The 27,960-nt window shown below is 45.7% G+C and overlaps 1 protein-coding gene across 1 annotated transcript; it reads right to left on the reverse strand.

Annotated features, from left to right (window-relative positions):
- Positions 1-8,001: 8,001 nt before the first annotated feature.
- GNAT1 (G protein subunit alpha transducin 1) lies at positions 8,002-20,394 on the reverse strand. The gene is made up of 9 exons (XM_003762257.2): positions 20,192-20,394; positions 16,080-16,122; positions 15,706-15,847; positions 14,943-15,100; positions 13,562-13,690; positions 12,617-12,746; positions 11,951-12,104; positions 10,730-10,924; positions 8,002-10,310 (listed from the first exon to the last, which is right to left on the reverse strand). Exons 1-8 carry the CDS (start codon positions 20,295-20,297, stop codon positions 10,734-10,736), a joined length of 1,053 nt encoding a protein of 350 aa, XP_003762305.1. The 5' UTR covers positions 20,298-20,394; the 3' UTR covers positions 8,002-10,310; positions 10,730-10,733.
- Positions 20,395-27,960: the final 7,566 nt, after the last annotated feature.

The raw sequence follows: 27,960 nt of genomic DNA on the forward strand, positions 1-27,960 counted from the left end.
AAACTCAAGAAATCCACCAGCTTCAACTTCCCTGACAGCATGAATCAGGGCATAAATTGGCCTCCTGATTCTGCTCACTCCACTCTGAATCAGTTCATACAAGTCTTCTTAGGTTTCTCTGAACCCATTCCTTTCATCATTTCTTTTAGCATAGCAGTATTCCATTACATTGCTATGGCATAATTTGTGAGTACTCTCTTAGTTTCTAGTTCCTTGCTATGATACAAAGAGCTGCTCCAAAAGATTTTCATCTTATATATATCCTATAATATATATAGGATCTTTTCTTTTTCTTTGATCTTTTTGGGGTATAATCCTAGGAGTGAGTTAAAGGTTTTGCACAGCAACTTTTGGGGGATAGTTCCAAGTTGCTTTCCAGAATGGCTGGACCAGTTCACAGCTTCACCAACAGTATATCAAGTATTCATTTTTGTGACGCTTTTTCAAGATACATCAGGTTCCTTTTTTGTCAACTTTGCTAATCTGAAGGGTATGAAGTAGAACTTCAGTCTTGTTTCAATTATTAGTGATTTAAAGCATTTTTTTCATATGGTTATAAATAGCTTAGATTCCCCCCTTAAAATGCCTATTAATATCCTTTGACCATTTTACCAATTGGGGGATGATACTTATAAATTGAACTAGTTTCTTATATATCTTGGAGATGAGACCTTTATCAGAAAAACTTGTGGCAAAGATTTTTTTCCAATTAAATATTTTCCTTCTAATCTTAGCTGCCCTGGATTTGTCTGGGCAATTTGTTTTGATTTTTATGTAATCAAAATTTTATCTTCTGGGATCCTCTATATCTCTTGATTGGTCATGACCTCTCCTTAGATCTGAAAGATAATTTTTTCTTCACTCCTTTTATTTGGTTATGATGTGACCTTTTATATCTAGGTCATATATCTATTTGGAGCTATTCTTGCTATTGGGCCTGTTTCGATGAGTTTGGAAGCCTATGAAGCACAGGAGCAGTTCTACAGTACTGGAGAAAAGAGAATGCCCTGATTTTTTAAAAATAGGAAGATAGACTCTCCAGTGACCTTGGCTGTGATCCCTGGGAGAATTCTAGAAGGGATTATTGAAGAGATGAAAGGGAGCAACAAACCAGGAGGGCTTCAGCAGAAAAAGTCCTACCTATCAGATGAACCCCATTTTCTCTGTTATCACCAGTACTAGATTGATAGATCAGGTGAATTTATAGATGAAATTTAGCAAGATATTAGCCAAGTGTTTGATAAACATTTGAAGATGGGAAGATGAGAACTAGATGATGGTATAATTAGACATTATAGAATAGATATAGAATAGAATAGCTTAATAGCTTAATGTCTATTCCATAACAACTTGAAAGAAGGTCTTCAGTAGAGTACACAAGGAATCAGTCTTTATCTTGGGCTATTATCATTTCTTTTCAGTTGTTTATATGAAGATATAAATGTTATACGTTAAAATTTTTCACATGATAGGAGTCTAATGAGGTTTAAACAACATAGTAGATTATCATCTTGTGTCTTCTCCTCGTTCTCTTCCTCCTTCACCATCGCCTTTCTTCTCCTCCTCCCTCCTACTCCTCATCCTCCAACTCTCTTCTCCTTCTTATTTCTTTTCTTTCTTTCCTTCCTTCCCTCCTTCCTTCCTTCCCTCCTCCCTCCTTCCCTCCTCCCTCCTTCCCTCCCTCTCCTCCTCCTCCTCCTCCTCCTCCTCCTCCTTCTTCTTCTTCTTCTGTCATTGAGCTTCCTTGATTCTCTGAGCCTTCTACTGCACTCCTGATGAACTCAAGCAAAGTTTATAGCTTGGATGACTAGGAAGATGGTGGTACTCTTAATGGTGCTAGGCAAGTTAAGAAAAGGGGAAGGTTTGTATGGAGCAGGGAGACAATAAGTTCAGTTTTGGACAAATTGAATTTAAGAGGCAAATGGACACCCATTTCAAGATGTCTGGTAATCAGCTGGAGATGTGAGACTGGACATTAAAATTGTAGGTAGAATCATAAGCATAAAGATGATCATCAGTCTATAGGAATTAATGAGATATACAAATCATAGTAGTGTAGAAGGAGAAGAAAGGAAGAAGTAGCCAGAACCCTGAGGGATACAATTCATAGTTACAGTCTAGATGAAGATCCATCAAAAGAGATTGAGAAACAGCAATTGACAGGTAACAGAAAAGAAAAGAAAAGGGCAGTGTCATGAAAAAAGGACTACAGTAATATTTCCCCAAAAAGCATTCTTTATGTTCTAATTAGATTAATATGAAGAATGCAAGGATGATTCAACATAGGGAAAACTATTAATATAATTAATCATATTAAAACAAAAGATTGTATTATTAAAGACAGAAAAAGACTTTGAAAAAGCACAATACATATTATGCTACCAAAAAAGCCCTCCATGTTGCAAGGCAAAAAAACCCACCTTTTTAAATATTAAAAATTATATAGAAAACCAAAAGCTAGATTTTATATCAGGGAGCAACACTAAAAGATCTTAATAAGTACAGGAGCAAAGCAAGGGCTCCCTTTTCCCTGTCATTTGTCTTAGTTCTAGAAGTGCTAGTGATGGTAGTAAGTGAAAAGTGAAAACTTAAAGGCATAAAACTAGTCAGAGTTTGGGTTAATTGCCTAAAGTCACACAGCTAGGACATAACTAACCCAGAATTCAAACTCAGCTTTTCCCGACTCCCACTCTAGCAGTCCATCCACTTTGCCACTTAGATATTCAATGTTTTTTCTAGGGAAAAGAAGACTTGCTTTATAGTTGTCCTATATACTCAAGCGATCATGAGGAGGGGTGGGATACTCAGCCCATGGTGCCGGATCTGGCTTCCTGGAGACTTACAACTGGCTGGCCCCTCTGGGCTTATCTTCTTGCTTTAAAAGTAATTTAGTTTAACAGCACCCCCTCGATTTATAGGAAACAGCCTGAGAGAGTAGAAGGCATATGAGTAAGTCGCACAGCTACTGGAGACAGAACAGAAATTAGAATCCAGGGGTGCTTTCTATACAAAGCCACTTAAACAAGTTGTTTGGGGGCTTTTGTGAGGAGGAAAGAAGAATAGCTCTTTCTTGCCTGGAAAAAGGCTTTCCTCAATGTCCCTGACTTGCAATTATTCAGATTCATGAGAGCCTCGATGGAAGGAGCAGCAGGAGGGTTCAAAACACTTTTGCCATTCTTTCCTCCTCCTCCCCCCTGTTTTAGCATTAATTCCAGCATTAATGATGGTAAATACTATTAATGGTAATGACTTTTGGCTTAAGTAGGTCAGAAAGCCCAGCTTGGATCTAGGGTCAGATGGAATCAGAGAGGCTGCCACTGCTTGCTTCCTAGAGTCACAGTAGAGAGGTGAGGGAGGAAGAGGCCTAACCTTGACCTCAACCCCACCTTCCCCCCTCTTCTATCTTTTCTGACCATTCTTCACTTCTTAACTCAGTTCCCAGAAGTCCCTGTTCCTCACCTCCCAGAACACAGTCAGACACTCCTCCCCAGCCTGGTCCCCACTGAGCTCCTTCCTTCTCAGAGCATTAGAATTCCTGACATTCTCCCACCCCACCTCCCCTAAAAAAATGTAAAAGAACTTTCCATGTTTTTCTTCCTTCCTCCCTCTCCCTCTTCCTCTCCCTTTCTCTGTCTCTCTTTCTGCCTCTTTATCTCTCTGTTTCTGTCTCTGTGTCTCTGTCTCTGTCTCCCTCTCCCTGTTTCTCTCTGCATCTCTCCCTCTCTCTCTTTTTCCCTCTCCCTCTCCTTCTTTTTCCATCTCCTTGTCTGTCTGTCTTCGTCTCTTTCTCTGTCTCCTTCTTTCTCTCTATCTGTCTCTCTGCTTGCCTGCCTTCCTGTCTGTCTATCTGTCAATATCTCTGTCTCTCTGTCTCTGTTTCCCTCTCTTTCCATCTGTCTGTCTTTCCCTCTCTTTCTCTCTTCTGCTCTTTCTCCCTCTCTCTTTCTTCCTCTCCCTGTCTTTCACCCTGTCTGTCTTTGTCTCTCTCTGTCTCCCTCTTTCTCTCTGTCTATCTCTCTCCCTGCCTGTTTCTCTGTCTGTTTCTCTATCTCTGTCTCTGTCTGTCTGTCTATCTATCTCTGTCTCTGTCTCCCTCTCCCTCTCTGTCTGTCTGTCTCTTCCTCTTTTCCTTCTGCCCCCACTTTTTTTCTCTCTGTTTATCTGTCTTTCTCTCCTCAATGAGCCCTGAGCCTGTAGCTCACAAGAAGCAAAGCTGATCTGTCACATGGGGAAGGAACCAATGGTGCCCTTTTCTCTCTTTTCTCTCTCCCCTCCCTTCACCAGAGGCCATAGCTGGGAGGGAGGGCCCTTCATTGGGAGTTAGCAAGGTCAGGGCCTTGCCAAGGTTCTGCTTAATCTCTCTCATCAGCCTAGAGGCTCCTGGGCCCCTGGGGCTTCCGCTGGCAGGCTCCGGAGCCACCTGGAGTGTGGGAGTGTGTGTACATCTATGAGGGTGACCTTGAGGTCTGGCCTGGAGGAGCAGAGGGGGTCCTGCTCCAAGGGGCCAAGCCGGGCTAGGAGGGGATTGATACACTCAGGCCCCTGGGAGGACAGTCTTCTCAACATCTAGGGGCTCAAAATCTAACTTCTCCATGTCCTCCTCCTCCCTTCCATCACCCACTAAGGAGCCTCACTTGACCCTCTGATGCACCCCCTTTGATCCCAAAGACCAGAGCCCACAGGCTCCCCGGCTGTGAATCTGAAGTTACTATTAGTAACTTCATTAGTGCTTAATTACATGGTGAGGACGCGGGAAGAGATGAGTGGGAAGCTGCTTTGTGTTTGTGACTCAGGCTGGTCTTGGAGATCAGGGTTCCAGGCCCTATCCCCCAACCCTAGGGAAATCATTTACCACATCCATAACAGCATTTAACCTGCAGGATCCAACCGAACCTCTGTTTGGATGGAAAGCTCTTCCCGTTCTCCCCAGCCCAGGAGCACATTACTCCCTTTACCTCTGGACCAGCCACATTGGCCCATGTGCTGGGTTCCCCAGGGTTCCATCTTCAGACTCCTTCTTTTGAACTGATGGTCCCCCATGCTTGGCAAATTCTCCCTCTTGACCTTAAATTCTCTTCTGTGGCTCCCTTCAAGATTCAGCACAAGGCCTCCAGGCTCAGGGCTTGCTGATGGCCTCTCCTCTGGGACTACTTCTCATTTGAGTGTAAAGACTTTCTATGAATCCAGTTATTGACATGTTGTCTTTACCATTATAATGTAAGCTCCTTGAGGGCAGGAACTGTTTTTTTCCCTTTGTATCCCCATTGCTTAGCTCAGAGCCAGGAATGTGGGAAATACTCGATGATATTTTTTGATTGTTTGTATGTACTGATTTTTGTATATTGACTCCTCATTCGGTTAGAATGTGTGCTCCTTGAAAGCAAGAATTATTCTTATTTTTCTTTATATTTCTGAACTCAGAACAATTCCTGGCATGTGATATGTGCTTAATAAACCCTCTTGATTGATTTCTTTTATCATGAGTGATTTGGAACAATATCCCATAGTCTTAATAGTGGATGATTTTCCTTTGGGGAATTGTTTTGTTCAAGGGGAAGCTTTGGAGTCAGGAGAACCTTAGTTCAAATCTAGCTTCAGATACTTGGCACTAACTCTGTGTTACAGATACTGTGGCACTAACCTGGACAAGTCATTTAACCCTGGTTACCTTAAAGGAAAAAAATGAAAGAGAACTGTTTGTTTATACCTTTGAGCCATGATAGCATGACTTTTGGCTTTGTACATTTGTGTTTTGGTGGGACTTTTGAGGGATTATGATTTTATCTATGTAGGGAATTCCTGGTAAGGAAAATCCCTCCTCCTCCTCTGCAGTTTAGCAAGTATCCTGAAACTAAGATACTTTTAGTCATGTGGGGCACTGAGAAATTAAATGACCCATCCAGAGTCACACTTAGTGATGTGACAAGAGTGGGAGTGGATATCAGGTCTTCCAGACTGGGAGAGTAGCTCTCTGTCCTTTGTTTATTCCACATCTGCCTCTTGGTGGCTTGGATATCAGACTCTTAGGCCTGATATTTTGTGCAAAGAATCTCTGCTCCCTTTATTCTAGTTGAATTGATTTTTGTTCTTACAAAGTCATTTTAATTTCATGTAATTTTGAAATGATCTATTTGTCTTTTATGATTATTTCTATTTCTACTGGAAACTGAATAGAAGCCCAACAATTAGAGAATGGCTGAATAAGTTATGGTGTATGAATGTTATGGAATATTATTGTTCTGTATGATTATTTCTATTCCTCCTTTGATTAAAAGCTCTTCCTTTCTCCATAGTTGAAAAAATTATCTCTGTTGGTTCTCCCTTTTTTTAACCACATCTGTAGAATAGAAATGCTACTTATATGACCTACTTCACAGGATTGTGAGGAGAGCATCTTATAAGGCATAAAGGGCTATGGAACTACAATGATTTAATATCATTAATGATGCTAATTAACAGGAAAGGGGAGACCTTGAATGACCTAGGCAGCTGGCCCATTGATGGACTTTATAAGAGATGGATGTGACCTGCTCCTCAAAGAACCCCACATCCCATCAGCCCAAACCAAGCTTCTTTCTCCAGACTTCCTTATCTCCTTTGAGGGTACCACCATCTTTTCAATCACCTAGGTTTGAAGTCTTAGAGGCTTTCTCCCTTCTTCCTCTTCTCATTTTCACCTCACCCCATGTCTCATCAGTTGCCAAATCTCGTCCATTATACCCTTGGAATCAGCTCTCACATTCTTTCCCTTCTCTCCATTCACAAGCCTCTCACCTACATTTTTTTTCCAGGAACTCTCCTCAGACCCCCTCTCCTCATCTTCAATTATCCTCTGCACCACTGGCCTCAAGCTCAAATAGAAACAGAGGCCACTTATTCACATCTACGGATTCCTATGGGATGTATTAGTTTTCAAATGTGACATTATCTATATTTTTATTTATTTTGTTAAATGTTTATTGTTGTTCAGTCATTTCAGTCATGTCCAAGACCCCATTTGGGGTTTTCCTGATAAAGATACTGGAGTGGTTTGCCATTTTTTTCTCCAGCTCATTTTATAGATGGGGAAACTGAGGCAAACCATGACTTGCCCACAAAGCTAATAAGTGTATTTCATAATTACATTTTAATCCAACTCCTTGCCCTCTGGAATGTTGCAGGAGAGCTGCTTGTTTGCCTCTGCTCTATGAGGTTGCCAGAATAATCTTCCTATAGCACCAGTCTCGCCATGGCACCTCTACCTTCATCTACCTCCACCTACCCCTCATGGCTCAATACCTCCTCGTTGCCTCTAGAATAAAATAGAGACCCCAGGGTAAGGCCCTTCATAGCCTCCTGCCTATCTCTCTACTTTTCTTCTCCCTCCTCGCTCCCCTCCATATTCCAGCCAAATTGGCAAATTGGTCACTCCCCAGCCTTGCCTTCGAAAGACCAGTGGGCCATTCTTCCTGACCTCCACCTTTTGGAATTCCTAAGCTGCCTTTATGTTTAGACTAGCTGCCACTAGCAGTCGTTCCTAATTCACTGAATCATTAGGATTCCCCTTCCCTTTCTTTCTTTACCCTCCCCATTATTGATATTTCATCATGCTTCTCAAAATTCTCTGGTATTTATCTTTTTACACTGTTGTATCAGCCCATAGGATGCAAGATCCTTGAGTATAGCATACTTTCCCCCTTCCTTCTTGAGTCCCGGTGCTAAGCAAAGTGCTTGTGGATAGTAGGCACTTAATAAAATGACTTTTGGATTAGATTGAAATCTCAGAGCCGACTTGAGGGGGTCACCGAATCCAACCATCACATAACGTAGGACCTCGCCCCCTCTTACAGGTCCCCAACAACCTCTGCCAGTGATACTCATGACTTCCCATGTCACTCATTCTGTCTTTGGGCAGCTGGGGTTCACAACAGGTAATTGTGTCTGGCCTCCTCTGGCCCCAGTCTCTTCCTTACCCAGTCAGGAACCCACCCTTTTTCAGAGAGCAAGCCAGGTGCCAGATAGACTATTTATTGTTGATTGCTGAGAAGGAATGGTTTAGTCTCTGCTTCCATCTTATTTGGGTTTCTAACTGTAGATTCCTCTACCTGTTTCCCCACCCTACAAGAGGTGCTCTGTGTAGGGAGCTCCCCTCGACATCTCCTGTTTCTTAGGTCTGCTGAGCTGGGCTCAATACAAACCTGGGGATGGACTGACAGGGGACTGAAGGGACAGTAGAGGAGCTGGGGTTCCAGTCTTGCAGCACTAGATTTGGGTTTTCCAGGATAAAGATTAGTCTAGAAGGAGAGGGGACAGCTGTGAGACTGGGAGATTAGTTACTTAGGCTCTATTGGAGTAGGGAACTCACTTCCCTCCTTTCTCTACTCTAGTAGCAGAACGTCCTAACACTTAATGTGTGTGGAACTCGAGGCTCTTGTTCCCAGATCTGAATGGATCGATGGAAAGCCAGTACTCTGCCCCAGCCCGCCCCTCAGGGCCCAGCGGCCATTGGCCAGGCCTTCTATCACAGGGCTTTGGTCCCAGGGATTGTCAACACTAACCCATCCTCCTACTCCTTTTCTGGTCCTTCACCCCTGCACTGGCGCCTATCTGATGTCCCCATGATAGCTCTACTGGAACAAGCTGAACTCCTGAGGGGGCCTTGAAGTGAGGGCTTTGAGGGGGTAGAGGCCAGTTGGGAAGAACAGGGGGGTCCTAAAAAGGAAAGTAGCTCCGACTCAGTAGCTGCACCTATCCCTCTTGGGAACTCTCTTGACCACTTTAACTGAACCCTAAAGAGTGGTCCAGAAAGGAGGGATCCCCTTAAACTTCTTATTTCTGACTCCCATGCCCCTGAAGTAGAGACAGAAAGCGGGGTTTAGTTTGAACTAGAGAGTCCCAAAGATCTCATGCCTCCTCCCCCAGGATGCCCTTCTTTCAGGAGCTGGGGGATGAAGCCTTTCTAAGTTAGTTTGTGTTTGGGTTACCGGAAATTCCCTGGTGAGTGAAGGCTTTGGAGCTGGTCAATGCCCCCTGCCAGGCCTGGGCATACCAGGTGCTAGTTCTCTCACATGGAGGTGACAGAGTGGGGTGGGAAAGGGGTGGGGCAGCTTATGTTCCTTTGGGAGGCTGGGGAGAGGAAGCTGAGTGCCCTCCCCTTCAGAGTTGGCCCTAGGTGGAGGCCAGATTTGAAGGGCTATTGGTCCTAAGGGGAGGGTGGCACAGTCATGGCCTTGGGGATCCTGGAGGGAAAGAACCAGTTTTCCTCACCCTCTCCCTTCCCCCAGCACAAGGGTCTTTCTCTTAACCTGTAGGGTAGAGGCTGTGGACAAAGTTGAGTCACTCTGCTTCATTCCAACCAGCAGCCTGGCTAGGGCCGGCCTATGTGGGGCTCAGGGGACTGTGAGAGCAGAGCCGTGAAGGGCAGGGCTGGGGGGGAGGGAAACCAGCATATCCTCCCCCCAATCTTGTCCCTGGGCTGGCTGGCTTGAGGGAGACTCAGCTGGGAGCCTGAGTTATGCTGTGTGACTGGGAGAAAGGAAAGGTGGGGCTTGGGTCTGAGGAGGCAGTTAGAGGTAGTTCCCTAGAGCTGGGAGTTTGGGGGGGGGGGAGAAGGGCCTTGATGGGCCTTTTCTGGGGTCTAAAGCCCTTGGACAGTGGCTATAGGAACTTGTCTGCCTTAATGGACCAGTTGACTGCAGGAGGGGCTCCCCAGTCCCTCAATCCCATTTCAGCTCTTATTTCTCACTATTCTTTGAATGACACTATCCGCCTCCTGAAAGGCTGTCCTTAGGGAGACCTAGCTCCAGAATAATCTAGAAGCCTGGTACCTGGTCGAACTGGAGAAGACTTGGGGACTGAAAGATGGAGCCCCTGGGGTTCCCAATCCTTGGGGAATAAATGAGAGGGATGGAAAAGAAAATGGGAGGAAAATAAGACATCAAGTCAGAGGGTTACCTATGGGGCAGAGCAGACTTGGGGTCAGGAGAACTGGAATTGAATCCTGCCTCATATGTACTAGCTGGGTGACTCCTGCAAGTCTCTTGAATTCGGTTTCTTCGAATGTAAAATGCAGATGATCATAAATTCGCTACCTACTCCCACCTACCCCCAGAGCTGGTGTGAGCAAAGTGCTTTATGCAACTCAGACTGAAATCTTAGAGCTATGGACATGGGAAGTGCGGATTCCTAGACAGCCTAGCTGAGACCACAATTCTGGCTTATCTATAGCTCCCCTAGCACAGTGCTCTGCACACAGTAGGCTCTCTGTGCACAATCCTGATGGAATGAATGGATGAAGGAGCGCTGCAGGACACTTCCAAAGGCGAGGCAGTCTGGGGAGGGAAAAAGGGAGAGTCAGGAGTGAGTGTGTGTGTGTATGTATGTGTGTGTGTGTGTGTGTGTGTGTGTGTGTGTGCACCCGCCTATTGGGGGAAATCTCCTGGCCCTGGGGTCCCATGATGGGGCTGGCCCTGGAAAGGGAGACACATGGGACCCAGGGAGCTGAGGGACGGAGTGGTCTGAGAGGGAGAATGAGGTCGAAGTCTGCGCCCTAGTCCGAGGTCAGTATCCAGGGCAGGATCACGATGCAGGGGTGTGATCGAAGTCTGGATGGGGAAGGTGGGCGGGGGCGGGGCTTGTTGGGGAGGAGGAAGGGCAGATTGGGTCCAAGGTGGCCCCTGTGAAGAGCTGGGGGGGAGGGGGCTCAGGCAGGGGAGGGACATGAGGCCCCGGACGGGGCCAGCGTCCTCACCGGCTCAGAAGAGACCGCAGTCCTTCAGGTTCTCCTTGATGATGATGTCAGTGACGGCATCGAAGACAAATTTGACGTTCTGGGTATCTGTGGCGCACGTCATGTGCGAGTAGATCTCCTTCACATCCCGCCGCATGTTCAGCTCCAGGAACTGTATCTTAATGTAGTTCCCTGCATCGTCGTAGGTGTTGGGGCCTGCGGGGATCCAGAAAGGGAAAGGGCCGGGCCTGCGGACTCTGACCGGGCTCAGCTTCTGGGCCCTCTCCTCGGGCCCCCTAGCACCCTGCCCCTGCCGGGCCTACCCGACTGGGCTTTAGTCCCAAAAAAGTTGGGGCGGGGGAGGGAGTGCGAGGAAGGTGCCCGGCATGAGGAGGCAGAGTCGGGATGGAGGATGCGCAAGGGCAATGCAATATCGGGGGTGGGGGAGTAGGGGTCGGAGGCAGTAGCCAGGATAGGATAGGGATAAAGAGTTCGTAATGGAGGATAGTGTATGTGTGAGTGTGTGTGTCTGTGTGTCTGTGTGTGTGTGTGTCTGTGTGTGTGAGTGTGTCTGTGAGTGTGTCTGTGTGTGTGGGTGTGTCTGTGTGAGAGTGTGTGTGTATCTGTGTGTGTGTCTGTGTGTGTGTGAGTGTCTGTGTGTGTGTGTGTATCTGTGTGTGTGTGTGTGTCTGTGAGTGTGAGTGTCTGTGTGTGTGTGTGTGTGTTGAAGGGGTCAAAGACTGGCCCCGGAGAGGAGTAGGACTTGAAATGGTGCATGAATGCTGTGGAGTGAGGGAAAGGGTCAGAAACAGAGAGTAAGGGAAAAAACTTGTGTCTGGGATGGAGGTGAGAGTGTTTGGGTGAGGGATGGTTAAAGTCTGGGAGAAGGATGGGTTCAAGGCGGAGGTTAAGAACTGGGAAGGAGGATCTCCGTTCAAAAACGGAAATGGGAAGTCCCAGGGCAGGTTCAGGAATCTGTAGGAGGCTTCCCCAAAGAGCCCCATTGCCCCTAGAGAACACCTAGAGAGATGACTACAACCTGGTGGGATTTTGGTGGGGACGGGCTGCCACCCAGTGGTCATTGTCGGGACACAAGCTCCTGGAAGGGAGGAGGGAGGAGAGAGGGATCCCGGCAGATTGCGTAAGTTAGGAGCTCTGCCATGTCCCGGCTGCCCCGGCAGGGATAACGAGGCTAAGGGTTTGGCAACTGGGCAGGGCCAATGCAGGCTAGCCCGCTCTCACCGTCATAGTCAGGAAAGCAGATGTTGAGGGGGGCCTTCTTAATCTTCTCTGTGAAAACGTCCTTTTTGTTAAGGAACAAGACAATGGAGGTCGTGGCAAAGTAACGGTGGTTACAGATGCTGTTGAACAGGTGGAGACTCTCGTGCATCCGGTTCTGGGGGCGGGAGCGGAGAGAAAGCAGAGCCATAACTAGGAATTTTGGAGCCGACAGGAAGAGGGAAAACCCTAAATCCTTGTGAAGGAAGAGAGCTGGGAACCCTGGCCATTGTGGGTGGGTGGGGATGCAGCTTTCCTTTTTCTAAGCAGGAGAAATGTCAAGATGTGCCCCATGAAAGCCATGCCGTGGGTTTCCAGGACAATTGTGCTGGGAGATAGGGGGGTCCATGCTCCAGAGTCTGGGCTACCCCCTAAGCTTGCCTGATGCACAATCTCTGATTATCAGAGAGAGGGCATCAGAGGAAGTGGCCATTAGGAGAATAGTTGTAGGTCCTGGAAGGACTTCGTGGCAAAGGGCCAAAGGTGAGGGACGATGAAAGACCACAAGGTGCAGGGATAGAACAACAGGGAAGAACACCCGGATACTAACCATTGACTGGACCCCCAAATCTTCCCCAAGGTTCCCCCCCTTAGGCTAGGGGCTTCTTTAAGATCAGAACTTATACCCACCACTTCATCATCTTCCACCAACACCATGTCATAGGCGCTGAGAGCCGCAATGAAGATGATGCAGGTGACACCTTCGAAGCAGTGGATCCATTTTTTCCTCTCTGAGCGTTGGCCACCCACATCAAACATTCTGCCAGAGAATAGAGCACCTCCTGGGACACCACCCCAAATCTCCTGACCCTAGACCCCCTCCATCCTCATCAGAGAAGGAAGGGATCTGACCCACCCCCTTTGGGGAAAAAAAAACAAACTAAATATTTAGTGAACTCCAATTTTGTTTAAGAAATCTCAGCCTGGGACAGCTAGGTGATGCAGTGGATAGAGCATTGCAAAGGGCTGAAACTCTGAATAGGTACACTGGAATCAGACAACTGAGCACTTAAGGTTAATTACTGATTGGACAATACTCTACTGCTTGGGAAATGGCCCTTCTCACTATTCTGTGCTGGCTCTATCTTTTGCTGTTTACAGATAATTGTAGGAGGGATTAGGGGGTGGAGTAAGACAAACCAGGGTCACTTTGGAGGAGAATGAAGAGAAGGGAGGTTGGTGATGAGCCTGGTGGAGGTTTGTCTGTCTCCTTTACTTCCCTCCCTAAAGACCAAGGACTTTTGCTAATCCTGACTCTGGCTGATCCTGAGGTCAACAGGGAGCTTCACAGAGCACCAGCCCTAAAGTCAGGAGGGCCTGAGTTCAAACCTGACTTCAGATACTTAACACTTCCTAGCTGTGTGAATTGTCTCAACAAAAAAAAAATAAATAAATAAAATAAAATTAAAAAATTAAAGAAAGGAGAATGAAGGATTAGAGAGTGGGATGATCTTAGAGAGGGTTGGAGAACTCAGGAAGGGAGGTGGTGGAAGTTCAATGAAGAGAGGAAGGGCTCAGGAAAGGAACAGGGCCTCAGGAAGGGGGATGGAGGCTCAGTGAGTTTGGCCTCCTTACCTGAAGTGGAGGTCCTTGAAGGAGAACTGGGTCTCAATGATACCTGTTGTCTTGACTCGGGACCTCAGCACGTCCTGCTCTGTGGGCACGTAACCAGGGGTCACCAGCCGCTCCAGGTCTGAGAGGTAGCTGACCAAAGGGTACAACCAGATGGGGTTGTGAGGGAATCTTAGAAACAAGTCTGGGAAATATTCTTGACTCTGCTGGAGACTCAGAGGAAACTTCAGGGAAACAGCTGGGTAGAGGGATAGGGAGTAGGAACTGGGCCTGTGATTTTACTGGTATTTGGAACTCCCTGGTGAGCAATGTATGGGTGGTATATGGGTAAACATATACCCTCTGAACAAGGAAGACCCGAGTTCATATCCCTGAGGAAGTGCCTCCACATACAGGGAGGGAGGAAAGATGGTCAGGGTGATGTTCCTTCCTGGGGCCCTTTCCCAGCAGGTATTGAAATGGCCCTCTCCCCCACCTACTCACCTAGATCCCTTCCCCTATTTTCTCAAGTCTCCCCTCCCTACAGCTCTGACCCAGTCAGTCTTCTGCTTGGAAGCTTCAGGTGGTTTCCCATTTGCCATTTTTCCATTTGCTCAGTGTGGCTCACACTCACCCTGCTCTTTATTTCCAGCACCTTTTCTGGTGCCTTTCCCTCTGCTTCCCTTTGCCTCCCCTACCTTCTTTCAAGACCCATTCTCAGGTGTCATTTCCCCCTGAAATCTTTTCTAACCACCCCCCTAAAAGTGAAAGGGATTTCCCACTAGCTTGCTCTACCCAGCTCTCTCTTTTTCTGCTTTCTCTCTTAGCTATTTACATACACCTTGTATTCCTTTGTTTGACTGTCTCTGTCTCCCTGTCTGTCTGTCTGTCTCCCTGTCTCTCTGTCTCCATGTATGTGTCTGTGTGTCTGTTTCTTCATCTGTCTCTCTGTTACTCTCCAACTGTCTGTCTCTCTTCTCTCTCTCTGTCTCTTTCATCGTCTCTATCTGTCTGTCTGCCTGTCACCTGTCTGTCTTTCTATGTCTTTTTCTCTCCATTTGTCTCTTTTTCTGTCTCTCTCTCCACCTGTCTGCCTTTTTCTGTCTCTATCTCTTTATGCTTCTTTGTTTCTGTCTCTGTTTCTGTCTCTCTCTCTCTCTGTCTCTGTCTCTGTTTCTGTCTGTCTCTCTCTCTGTCTCTGTCTCTCTCCCTGTCTATCTCCAAGATATAACTGGGTCAGTGAAATGTAATCTTAGAGGGCCGGCACTAGCAGTGGACATTGAATTGATTTGAGGCAGCAGCTAGACCTTGAGGCCTTGGGTTCCAGACCTGTGACAGCCTTCTGTCTGGGGGAGCCCTAGCTTCTGTGCCTCTCATCTGATCCCTGGGGTGCCTGGGAACTCACTATCCCGCAGAGTCATTTAGCTGGTATTCAGAGGCTCGGTCAAAGCAGGCTTGGATGCCCGAGTCCTTCCACAGTCGTTGAATGATGTCGGACATCTCCTTGGGCATTGTGCCCTCCTCGATAGTGTCTGCCATATGCATTAGCTTCCTTGCATCATCCTGGGGGGTAATTAAAGTCATGGTCAGTACACTCTGGGGTGGAGGTGGGGGAAGACAGGAAAGGAGAGAATGAAAATCAAAGTATAGGGATGATAGAGCCAGGGGCAAGGATTAGAGGTGGGACAGGGAGTTTATAATAGAAACCCACTCCCTGACATATAGACTTCACTTGCTTATCTGATTTATGGTCCTATCAATACTCTTCCAAAACTCCTGATCCATCTGGGTGACCAGATCAGAGGTCTCTGCATCTTCACAAGAGATTTAACACCCATCCTGCCATAATCATCCCCAATGATCCAGATCCTACTTATCTGACCAAGTTTCTTTGCTGGACATCTTTTTGAGTACTCAGGGCTCAGGATTCCCCCCATATTGGTAAAGTAAAAAGAATACTAAACTTGGGTGTGGAACTGGATGTATCCGCTCTCTCTAGACCTCAGTTTCCCCTCTGGAAAATGGAGGGCTGGTCTCAATGACCCCTATGGTCCCTTCTAAACCCGAAATTATGATTCTACTAGTTAAATTCAAGACTTCCAGTCTGTGAACCTCCACTAATAACTCTATCTTGCCCATACCCTATGCCTGCTAATCCTGAGCCTTACTTGTCTGGCTGAGTCTCCGTACTGGATGTTGAGGGTTGTCATGGCTCGGACAATGGCCAGAATGGACTGTAGGGTGTTGCCATAAATGATGGCAATAAACTCTAGGCACTCCTCCAGGGAGTAACCATCTTGATGGATAATTCTGGGGACAGCCAAGAAAGAGTAAGATCAGCAACAGGTTGGAGTCATCCTTGGTATGGAGGTGGGGAGGGACAGGACATCGGGACGGGGTTCTGGTTGTTGCTGGAGGTAGTTGTGGGAATGGGATGGGGTATATGTGTCTGTGCAGACAGAACTGGAACACGTGGAGTCTTCCATTGTACCATCCAGGAGGGTAGGGAGGAGAAGGAAAGTATATAAAAAGAAACACTCACTTCATCTGCTTAACGATGGTGCTTTTTCCAGATTCACCAGCCCCTAGAGACAGAAATACAAATGTACTGTGAACCTGAGGGCATGCCCTCTCTGAGGACTGTGCTACCTGTATTGGATTCAAAGCCCCTCGAGCTAAGTCTCCGACTTAAAAGGACCACACTGGGAACCCCTCTTTGCAGAGGTTCCAAACATGGTAGCCATGTGAGGACCCTCTGTCCACTGGACCCTCTGTCCAGTGCCCTCCTTATCTCTACCTTCACCTATCCCCTACTTCTAAACTCAATAATAAACCTCTTTTATCAATCTAAAAATAAATAAATAAATAAAAAATACCTGTATTGGGTAATATCCCCAGTGCCCACACTCGGTGCTACTTGAGTGAATAAAGGCCTATGAATAAACTAATGGGCTGAATGGAGTTAAAAACACAATTAGAAAAAGAATGGTAAATGCTAGACCTTGAGACAAGAGCTGTTCCTTAAGCCAGTTGAGCCATCTCCAAGAGACCCATGGTAGGGCTGAGGAACTCAAGGAGTATTCCTTCTCCAAGGGAAGGCTATCCAGGGCACCATCCATCCTTCTAGCCTCCCTCTAAGGAATAATAGGACCTGGTGCTCCCCAATTCACCCCAATGGGTCAGGGCACGTAAGGTGGGATGTCTGAGCAAGGATCACCCTGAGAGGCTAAGAAGGAATTAACTTCTTTCTGGGTTGGGCCTTGGGATCCATGTAGATTGAATAAAGGGGGGCAGGAAGAGGAGGAAAGCAGGAATTAGAGAAAGAAAAAAAGAAAGAGACAGAAAGAGAGAGAGAAAGAGGGAGGGAGAGAGGAAAGGAAGGAAGGAAGAAAGAAAGATGGAAGGAAGAAGAAAAAGAAAGGAAGAAAACAGCAAAGAAAGAAAAGAGGAAACAAGGAAAAAAGAAATATAACTAGATAGAGCATTTATTAAACTCTTGGTATATGTCAGATAGGATACTAACCCTAGAGGATAGAAATACAAGCAAAAAATGTAGTCTCTATCTTTACTTTAAAATTTTTTAAATCTTTATTTTTAGAGGCAATCATGGTTAAGTGACTTGCCCAGGATCACACAACTAGTATATAACTGAAGCTGAATTTGAACTCAAGTCCTCTCCAACTTCAATGCTGATACTCTATTCACTGTGACCCCTAGCTGCCCCTGCCCTTATATTTTAATGGAATATTTTTTGGAAGGGCCTGGGATGGGAGAGGGGAATTGGGAAAAAGTTAATGGGATCAGGGATCAGGGATCAGGGATCTATCCCTGAATTTCCCCTTTGCCCCACAGAGTATTTTCTGCTATGGCCCTAGGGAAACACTGAGATTCCCCATTATTCACCTAGAGAGAGGCAGGTGAGTAATTCAGTAGCTAACCCGTTGGACTTGGAATCAGGAAGAACTAAGTTACAATCTTAACTCATACTCATACTAGCTTTGTGACCCTGAGCAAATCACCTAACCTCTGCTTTAATATTCTCATCTGTCAAATGGGGATAAGAAAAGCACCCACCTCCCAGTGTTGCTGTGAGGATAAATGAGATTATAATTGTAAAACACTTACCTGAGTTTCTGGCACATAGTAAGTGCTACATAAATTCTAGCTGTGATGATGATTAAAATCACTTTGCAAATCTTAATAATATTGTTGTTATTGTTATTAATCCAAAATTCTATTGTACTAGACAGGAAAATTTTGGACAACCTCATTCAATTCCCATCTGTGGGTATTCCATCCAGCAGAGTGATGTCCTTGTGGTGTTGAGAGGACCTTGGGTTCTCAGGGGAAGGAAAGCTCTAGCACTTTCTACCAGAGTGGAAGGGACCACTAGGTGACAGACAGAGCTTGCTATACCAGACAAACCCTGCTAAGAAGGGAGAGGCTGATATGAGCAGGCTGGCCACTAAGTGATGAATTCTCTGGCCCTGGTGACCCATGAAACAATATAATAAACATGCTCTGGGAATGTGTGTGTGTGTGAGCCAACCCTTTGTAACTTAATACCCACCGAGTTTTAAATGTCCTTGGGGAGTTGGGCTAGTTGGAGAGTCCTCAAGGGACCACAGTGAAACGAAGATCTGAGACTCCTAGGAGCTTAGGGCTGGAAGCGACCCTAAAGGTCTCCTTATGTTACTGAATTTGAGTGAAGGGAAGTGACTGCCTCAAGGTCACATGAAGATCAGGGAAGGGATCCCAAATCCAATTCTCTTCCCAATCCAGTAAGTCAATTCTTCTCTAAGATCTTGGCTACTTCTAGTGTGAACTAGATTTATTGTTTATTTTTTCAGTCATCCAACTATCTCATTTGGAGTTTTCTTGGCAAAGATACCGGAATGATTTGCCATTTTCTTCTCCAGATCATTTTCCAGATGAGGAAACTGAGGCAAACAGGGTTAAGTGACTTGCCCAGGACCACACAGCCAGTCTGAAGCCAGAGTTGAACTTGGGAAGATGAGAAAGAACTGAGATGAAGCCCAGCACTCTCTATCCACTGTACCACCTACCTGTCCTGGATTACATAGATGGGATTTGCATAGAGTGAACTGATTTTTATTCTTATTACAAAAGTATTCTTCACTCTACAAAAGGATTCTCCCAGAGCTCCTTCTTTTACAGTGATATCCCAATATCACTTAGTTACTTATTAATAAGTATTTAGTTACTTATTTATAAATGCATTTAGTTACTTATTTATAAACATAGAAGACCAGAGAACTGTCAGATTTTAAGACTTAGCTTTGTTACTCACTGTGTGACCTCTTGTAGTTCAGTTAATCTCTCTGTGCCTCTCTAGCTGCTTATGTAAAATTAAGAAGTTCGACTGGAAGGCCTTTAAAATGTCTTTTGGCTCTGCTATGCTATGATTTTTGGGATTTCCTCACCTGTAAAATGGAGATAATAATCCCTGCCCTGAGTCCCACCTTGGGTAGAAATGAGCCCCAATGGAACAGCCATCTGAACATGCTTTGTAAACTGAAATGTCCCATACAGGCATGGTAGCTTGGTATTGCTGAATGATAAGCCTGATTTATATTGAGGTCCGAAGCTAGAAAGCACCTTAGTATTGTAGTATTTTTCCTATATGTTGTCTCTAAATCCTGGGCTTTTTTTTTTCTGGCTTGGGAACCTAGGAGATGTGATTTATCTCTAAATTATTTGAGTGGTTGACTGACTTTCCCATGGTCACATAGCTGGGAAATATGAGAGGTGAAATCTGAATCCCATTATTCCCATCGCCAACCAAGTCTAGCACATTCACCACAAACTCCTGTCCCCTTCCATTTTCCATATGCTAAAGACTTAATCCATGTTTGTTGATTTAAATTAAGTTGAACAAAAATGGGAGTCTTAAAACACAGAAGGGCTCTTAGAGGTGATCTAGGCTGACCCTTCTCACTGTGCTATGAGGTCAAAGAGAGAAAGGGAGACCATTCCAGTCTGTTAGTGATGGAATTAGCACTTGAACCCAGGTCTCCTTAAATTATATACATTTTCAGGAGCTTGGAGACAGCCTCAAGAAGCCCCTGGACCTTTCAGCAACCCCAGAGAAAACATCCAATTTTTGGGAGAAGAGCCAAGAATGATAGGGGCCATCAGATTAAAGGGGTATCTCTGCTTTCTCCATCTAGTCATTTGTTGATTTAGTCAGTGAACATTTGGGGTTGCCTGTTCCATCCATAATTTTAAGGCTGAATTAGTCTACATTCACCAGATAGTATAAAGAGTAATTATTTTCTTTGCAAAATGCCCTCAGGCTGGAGGGAATGTAATTATCTGCTTTAGAAAAGCTTTTCTGCTTAGGGGCTATTATTCATTTTCCAAAAGGTTTTTTCACTTTCCAGAAAGAGTCTTCAGAACTCCCATGTACAATATTGTACCTAAGATTCAGTGGTCACCATGCTGTGTGGGTGTTCACCAATCATATAAAAGGAAGGGACCTCTGTAACTCCTGCCCAGTCTGTCAAGAAGGGGACAGCATCCCTTGGCCCAGATTTCCTTTCTTTGCAATGGAATTGACTCATTTCTTCTCTATCAATTCCTGCCCATTCCCACCTCACCAGGTCTGTGGAAGATCCCTGCCCCTTCATTTACCCAGCAGAAGCAGCTTCACTGTCCGAGCATCTTTCTCAGCATCTTCCTTCAGTTTCTTTTCCAATTCCCTTGAATGTTTCTCCTCAGCACTGGCTCCAGCCCCCATCTTCCTGGCAGGGCTGGAGGGTGAGTGAAGGGTGGAAGGTGTGGACCAAACTCTTCAAGAGATGGGGACCTACAAACCTCGGGCTTGGCCCGAGGCCCCTGGCCCTCTTCCCTGAAACCCTCTCAGTCTTCAGAAGTTTGAGGACAGAGTGTTGGGGCCCTTCTACACCGCCTTCCTGCTGGGGACTGCTTAGCAGGATTTAGGGGCAAAGGGGCTGCCTGGGAACCAATCAGGGCCAAGGACAGGTGAATCCGGCTCAGGAGAGCCCTTGTTCCCCTCCTCCCCCAGACATAATCAGGCAATGCCCCTGTCCCCAATCCCTTACAAGCTGACTCTGTGCTTTCCCCCTTCCCTCCAATCTGGGGCATCTTCCTTCTCAATCCTGGAGAGAGAAGAAGCTTTCCCCACTGACAGAGGGATTGTCTTTTCCCATGCATATCCTGAGCCTTTAGCATACTGCTTTATACATAGTAGCGCTTAATAAGTGCTTTCCCTCCTTCATTTGTTAGGAGAAGCCAGAAATATTCTTGATCCTGGAGATTAGCTCCAGTTCCCTTTTTGGACCTCCCTGGAACCTTGTGGACAAAGGAACAAGGAAAAGCAATGCTTGAACTATGGTCCCTCCCCCCATCAACAACAGAACTCAAACTCAGAGACATCGAGGTTATGAGAAGGCCCTGGGAGGAGTCTGTACCCCCTACCCTACATCTTCTCTTCCCTGTAGTGTTGGCAGACAGAGCCTTCCCCATTGCTCCAAGATGATGGACTTGGACCCCTTGCTCTTGGTCTCATTCCTGGGAATGAAGAGAAATGATTGGGGTTTGAGCCCCAGGACAACAGATCCTGGGATGCCTTGGGTATAGGGGTAGGAGAGGAACACCTATGACAGAATGGCCACAATTGAGAATGCAGTGATTATTTATTGGCCTAGGAATATGTGATTGGGTATGAGAGCTGTGGGGGCATCTATAATGTCATTGTATATATGGCTAGATTTTGGCGTGTGCACATGTATTTGAATCTTCAGATATGCATGTCTCTGTGTGTGTATTTATATGATTCACTAGTTCTAGAGTTTGTTAGGGTTGGGTAGGAAGGAGAGAACAGGTATTTGGAAAGAACCTACTGTGTGTCAGGCAGTGTTAATGCTTTATAAATATCATCTCATGAGGTAGCTAGTTGGTGTAGTAGATAGAGCCCCAGCCCTGAAATCAGGAGCACCTGAGCTCAAATCTGACCTCAGACACATAACACTTCCTAGCTGTGTGGCCCTGGGCAAGTCACTGAACCCTAGTTGCCTCAGCAATACATACATACATACATATATACACATATATATCATCTCATTTGATCCTCATAGCAACATGGGAGATAGGTGCTACAAATATCCATTTTTCAAATTGAGAATACAGTAACTTGTCCAGGTCACATGGCTACTAAGTATCTCATTTGAACTCATATCTTCTTTTTATATAGAATAGTTGTTTTTCCCCAAATACCTGCAAAGATAGTTTTCAGCATTCACTCTTGCAAAACCTTGTGTTCCAAATTTTTCTCCCTCCCTCCCCTAGACTGCAAGTAATCCAATATAGGTTAAATATCTGCAATTCTTCTAAACATATTTTCACATTTATCATGATGCTCAAGAAAAATCAGATCAAAAAGGAAACAAATTAGAGGAGAGAAAAAGCAAGCAAATAACCACCAACACAAAAAGGTGAAAATACTATGTTATGATCCACATTCAGTCCCCACAGTTGTCTCTGGTTGCCTGAATCACTTTATTGTTGCAAAGAGCCAAGTCCATCACAGTTGATCATCCCATAATCTTCTTGTTGCCATGTACAATGTTCTCTTGGTCCTACTCACTTCATTCAGCATCAATTCACGAAAGTCTCTCCAGGCTTTTTTGAAATTATCCTGCTGATCATTTCTTATAGAACAATAATATTTAATAACATTCATAAACCATATCTTATTCAGCCATTCTCCAACTGATGGGCATCCATTCAGTTTCCAGTTTCTGACCATTACACAAAGGGCTGCCACAAACAGTTTTGCACATGTGGGTCTTTCCCCCTTTTTTATGATCTCTTTGGGATACAGACCTAGTAGGAATCTTCTTGACTCCAGGATCCACTGCACCACCTAGCTGACCCTCAGGTCAGCTATTCCAACCTGATTATTTTACAGAGCAGTAAACTGAGTCCCAGGGAGAGGAAATGCAGAACCACTAATGGACTCCTAACCTAGCGCTCTTTTTACTGTACCAAGGAAAAATTCAACAAACATTTTCTGAGCATCTTCTCTATAGGTTCCCTGGTCTAGGCATTGTAGGGGAATACAAAATGGATAAGATTCCAGATCTGCCTTCAGGAAATTGGAGTAAGTGGGAGGTGGCTGAGCATCGTTAGACCTGAGTCCTGCCCTTTGGGAGCCCACACACAACCTGGAGAATAGAACCTGGAAAGAATAGTCCAAATGCCATCTTCAGGAAGTTCCAATCTTGGGGGGAGAAAAATGTTACACAGAGAGAAATATTTCCATTGGTAGTTTCATGATCCTCAGGGATGGGCAGACTTTTAGCTAATCCAAACTGAGGCCCCCCTGGGCCTTCTTATTCTGGGAAATTTCCATCTATGTTGTCCCCAGAATATCAAGGATCCACACAGTAAGTAGGAGGCTTCCTCTGGTTCTTTTAATATCTTGAGGGCTCAGCAGTTGGGCAGTCCATCTGGAGTCTCTCAATCTTGATACATGGCTTTTTCCCAGAACACAAGTCTTCGGTATTTTCTTCAACCAACACTTCTCTAATTCAATTTTTCCCAACACAGCAAACATTTGACACATGTCTGCTTCGTGCAGAACACCATGTTAGGTGCGGGGGAGATCTGGAATTGAGCTCAGATATGATCCCTACTCTCAGCGAGCCTACAGTTTAATAGCAGGATATGATAAGTACACAAATGTAATACTTTGATGGACACTGATGAATGTGACCTCCTCACTGTGAATATTCCCACCAATGGGGCAGACTGAAACATTCTTACCCTCTCATCCTGGGGACTCTTGTCTACGTCCTCCCATTGAGGAAGGAGCAGAACCCTTCTCCAGTTCTTTTGATGTTGTGTGAACACCAATGGAATTGGCCATTGGTTCACAACCAGACCCTCTTCTTTCCTGGTCACGTCTCTCTAGGGACATTATGCTTGGCAATAAACAAATCTCTGACATTATAGTGTGGCCAGCCACTCTGTCTAAAGGCGGCATGGCCCTTCCCTTTGCCTTTTGATGTGTTGGATTCCCCCCCAGATGAAGACATCCTAAGATTTTTGGAAGCCATAAAACACGATCATTTTGGCAGTAGTAACCAGGGGGTCATTGAAGGTCCCAGCATTTTCCTAAATGGGATCTCGCCCCATCTCCTGCAGCTCAAGATAAGATTATAGGCTCACGTGCTTTAGAGCTAATGTCCAATTCCCTAGTTTTAAGGACAGAAGGGAAGTGACTGGTGTAAGGTCACGTTGGAAATAATTGGCAAGGCTGGGACTCCAATGTGGATCCTCTGACTATATAAATCCATGTCCTGTTGTCATGACAGCAGGCTGACTTTCTTCCAATCCTTTTTCTGTCACCGACATTGCCATGAAGCGTGACCTTGAGCGAGATCCTTCTGCTCTCCCAGACTCAGTTTCACCATCTGTAAAATGAGAAGTTTGTGCTCATTCTTTAAGAGATGATGTTAGGCTAATTTCCCATCATCACCTACATGGACTTGCAATCTTGCCACTAGAGGGCACCAAGTGCTCAGAGACAAAGTGTTCTAGGAGGCCCCAGTTCAGGTGGAGAGTCACTACTACCCTAACAAAGTCGGCCATAAACGGAAATTTTGGAAAATTGAATCTTGCCTTTTTTCTGATACTCATTGGTGAGATGCCCTTGTTTTCTTATTCTTCTCCCTTTCCCGTCATGCTTCCAGAGGGCTTTTCCCCCCATGTCTCGTTGGCTCATCCCAATAGCCAGGCATTTATAATTAAGAAATCTGAGACTCTGAAGGGTTTATCATCTACAGCTAGAAAAGACAGAAGACATCTAGCCTAACCTTCTCATTTTACAAATAAGGAAACTTAAGTCTCAGAGAAAAGTTATTTATCCAAGGTCACAAGTACCAAATAGAAGGATTGGGATTGGGCCTTTTGACTTTAAATTCTGGGTTCTTTCCGTCGTTCTCTGCAAGCTAGAGTTTCTAGGGTGGCAGAGAGGGCTTCCTGATTCTGTCCTTCCATCATCACTTCCAGCCCCTGCCCCACCCTCGCTCAGGTACATTGGGGATAAGTTTAGCTGGTACCACTCAGGAAAGTAATGTTAAGCTGGCTCTGACTAGAGCTTCATCATGGGTGGGGGACTGGAGCTTGGATGACAGCCTGGCAATGCCCATGAGCTCCCCCCCCCCCAGCACAATCCAAGGGAGGAAGAACACCAAGGCTCACTCTAAAACCTTTCCCCTTCAGTCACTCTCAGTAAATACTGTCTCTTCCCACCATGGCTTCCAAATATGTGCTCGGACTCTTCCTTGGGCTAGATCACTCTGTGTGCCTCAGTTTTCCTATCTGTAAAATGAGTAAGTTGGACTAGATGGTATTTAAAGAGCCAAGAACCAGGGTTCAAATCCCACCCTTAATGTCTGCTGCCTGAGCAAATCCCTCAATACTCCCTAACCTCAGTTTCCTTATCTTTAAAGTAAAGGAGTTAGAGTAGGTAGAGTAAGTTCCAATTCTCCAGTCCAGGCAGAGGTTCGGGCTGAGTCCCTTCTGTCTATATCAATGATCGGGATTCTAGTCTGACTTGACTACCAAAAAGAACTGGACACTAAAAAGAAGTTTTGAGTCTTCTTCCAAACTTCTTTAGGGAAGAAAGTTACCTTACATCGAGGCACGGTCTGAGAGCATCTTTGTCTGCTGAAAGTCTGTCCAGCCTCCAGAGAGCGGTTTCACGGCCTTCCATGCAGGGCCTTCCCTGATCTCCCTCCCGCTCACTGCCTTTCCCGTCAGACCTCACATAGCACTGGAGGCAAAAGCTTTAAACGCTCCTCCCCTTTTTATTTTTGGACCAGACTAGTGATTCAATGTAGGGGGCTCCTGGTGATAAACTTCTTGGCAATTTGGAGTCTCGGAGAGCTGCCTATGGCCCCTGTCTAGGGCAACCACAATCAGTGGGAACAAAGGGAAGACCTGAACCCAGCTTTTCCTTAGCCCAAAGACAGCTCTCTATCCACTATGCAAAGGAGTGTCCCTTCACTCCCTTTATTCCGTACGCTTGGATGTTGTCAGGATCTGGGTATAGCACTCATTATTTGTGTGGAAGGAAAGCTGGATTCACGTTCCAATATTGTCTCTGGGGACGTCATTTTCCACATCTGGGCTTCAGTTTCCATTTTGAAATAAGATTGGACTAAATCCAACTTAAGATTTCAAATCCCATGATATCTCCACCCCCTTTCCTAGATTACAAACTCTACCAGGTCAGAGATTATTCTACATTTCTCTGAAATTTGTTACTCTCTGTGCTTAGCACAGGACAGCATACAGTAGGGACTTAATAGAGGTTCACTTAATTAAAGTCTGGACTAATTTACACACACACATACACACACACACACACACACACACACACACACACACACACTCACACACCACCACCACCACCGCTGCCCTGATGCTGACTTCTTTCCTATGACCTGGTCATCCAAAACATTGCCTGGGAAGTGTCCTCAGCACCGGCTTCTCCTTGCCTCAGTATCCAAAGAGTTCCTCCTGCCACTTCCATGGCATCAGTGATGGCCCTCTGCCTGAGGTGTCCCACTTCTCTGCTAGACTGACACTGAAATATTTAGCTTCTCTGCCCCTCTTCGGGCCAGGGGTGGGGGTGGGAGCAAGTTAATGACTTACTGTAATGCATCAGTGTACCAGGGTGGGGTGGGTGGGTGGGTGAGAGATGGGGGGGGGGGGGGGGGGGGGGGGGGGGGGGGGGGGGGGGGGGGGGGGCAAAGAGAGACAGAGACAGAGAGTCAGAGAAAGAGAGAAAAGGAAGGAAGAAGGGAGGGAGAGATAGAGAGATAATAACGCACAGAGAGACAGAGATACATAGAAACAGAGAGGACAGAGAAAGACACAGAGAGAAACAGAGACAGAGAAAGTCACAGAAACAGAAAGAGACACAGGCAGACAGAGAGATAAAGACAGAGAGACAAACATAGAGACAGAACAGAGAAGCAGAGAAACCTAAAGACAGACACAGAAACAGAGAGAGACAGAGACAGAAAGAAACAGACAGGCAGAAAGAGGGACAGAGATAAAGACACACAGAGAGACAAAGAGACAGACACAGAACAGAGTAACAGAGGCAGAAAACCATGCAAAGAGACAGAGATGGACAGAAACAGAGACAGAAAGAGACAGGCACAGGCAGACAGACAGATAAAGACACAAAGAGACAGAGAGACACAGAGAGCCAGAGAGAACAGAGACAAAGATAGACACAGGCAGAGACAGAGAGAGAGAGACAGAGAGAGAGAGAGAGAGAGAGACAGAGAGAACATGCTGTCTTATGAAGGAGCCCCATAGGGACTTCTCCCAAGAACCAAAGCCAGGGAGAGTGAAAGTTCAGAATAAGGAGCTCAGAACCTGGTGTCAGCACACCTCGATTTTGCATGTTGGCTCTGAACATCCCAAGTGTGACGCGGGTATTTTGCTTCTTCCCTAAACTTTCCCTCTTCTGCTCATCTGATAAAGCTGATGAAAACAATTGCCCTACCCAGCCCCAGAGGGATCTGCCAGGTGAAACATTTTGTGAAGCTGAATCTGCCAAGCAGGAAAGCAGCCAGGTTAGGGGAGGGAGACCGGAGTTCAAATTCTCCTGCCCCTTCTGGCTGTGATCCCAGGAGAATCAGGTCACTTAAACCTCTCGGTGCTTTAGATATCTCTCTTAAGATGACTGATCAGATCTTCCTTCACGACATGACCCATGTGGAAGTATGTTTAATATGATTATACATGTACCAATCTATATCAGATTGCTTGCTATCTTGGGGAGGTGGGAAGGGAGAAAATTAGGGAGAAAAATTTTGGAACTCAAAATCTTATAAAAGTGAATGTGTGTGTGTGTGGGGGGGGGGGGGCAGCTAGTTAGTGTAATGATTAGAGCGCCAGCCCTGAAGTCAGAGGGACCTGAGTTCAAATGTGATCTCAGACATTTAACACTTCCTGATTGTATGACCCTGGGCAAGTCACTTCACCCCAATTACCTCAGCAAAAAAATAAAAAGTGAAATGTTGAAAACGCTTTATATGTAATTGGAAAAAATATTATTAAGTGTATATGGGAGGAAGAAATATACACATCTATAAGATCACTAAAAAAAAAAAAAAAATGATCAGAGGAGTAAGGACTGACCAGCATTGGTAGGAGGTCCCTACCACAATAAAACCAGAGGCCCAGCCCTTAATCCTCTGCATTGTCCCCTATTGCATCTGCCATGTGAGGGTGCCATTTGTGTGGCTAAATAGACTGCTGTCCCAGTCTAAACCGACATGGGCAATGGCAAGTGGGATAAAGGATTTTTTTTAACCCAGGTCCTTCTGGGCCTGACTTATCTGGGAAAGATA

Source organism: Sarcophilus harrisii, chromosome 1, assembly GCF_902635505.1.
Source record: "Sarcophilus harrisii chromosome 1, mSarHar1.11, whole genome shotgun sequence".
NCBI classification, from domain to species: Eukaryota; Metazoa; Chordata; class Mammalia; order Dasyuromorphia; family Dasyuridae; genus Sarcophilus; species Sarcophilus harrisii.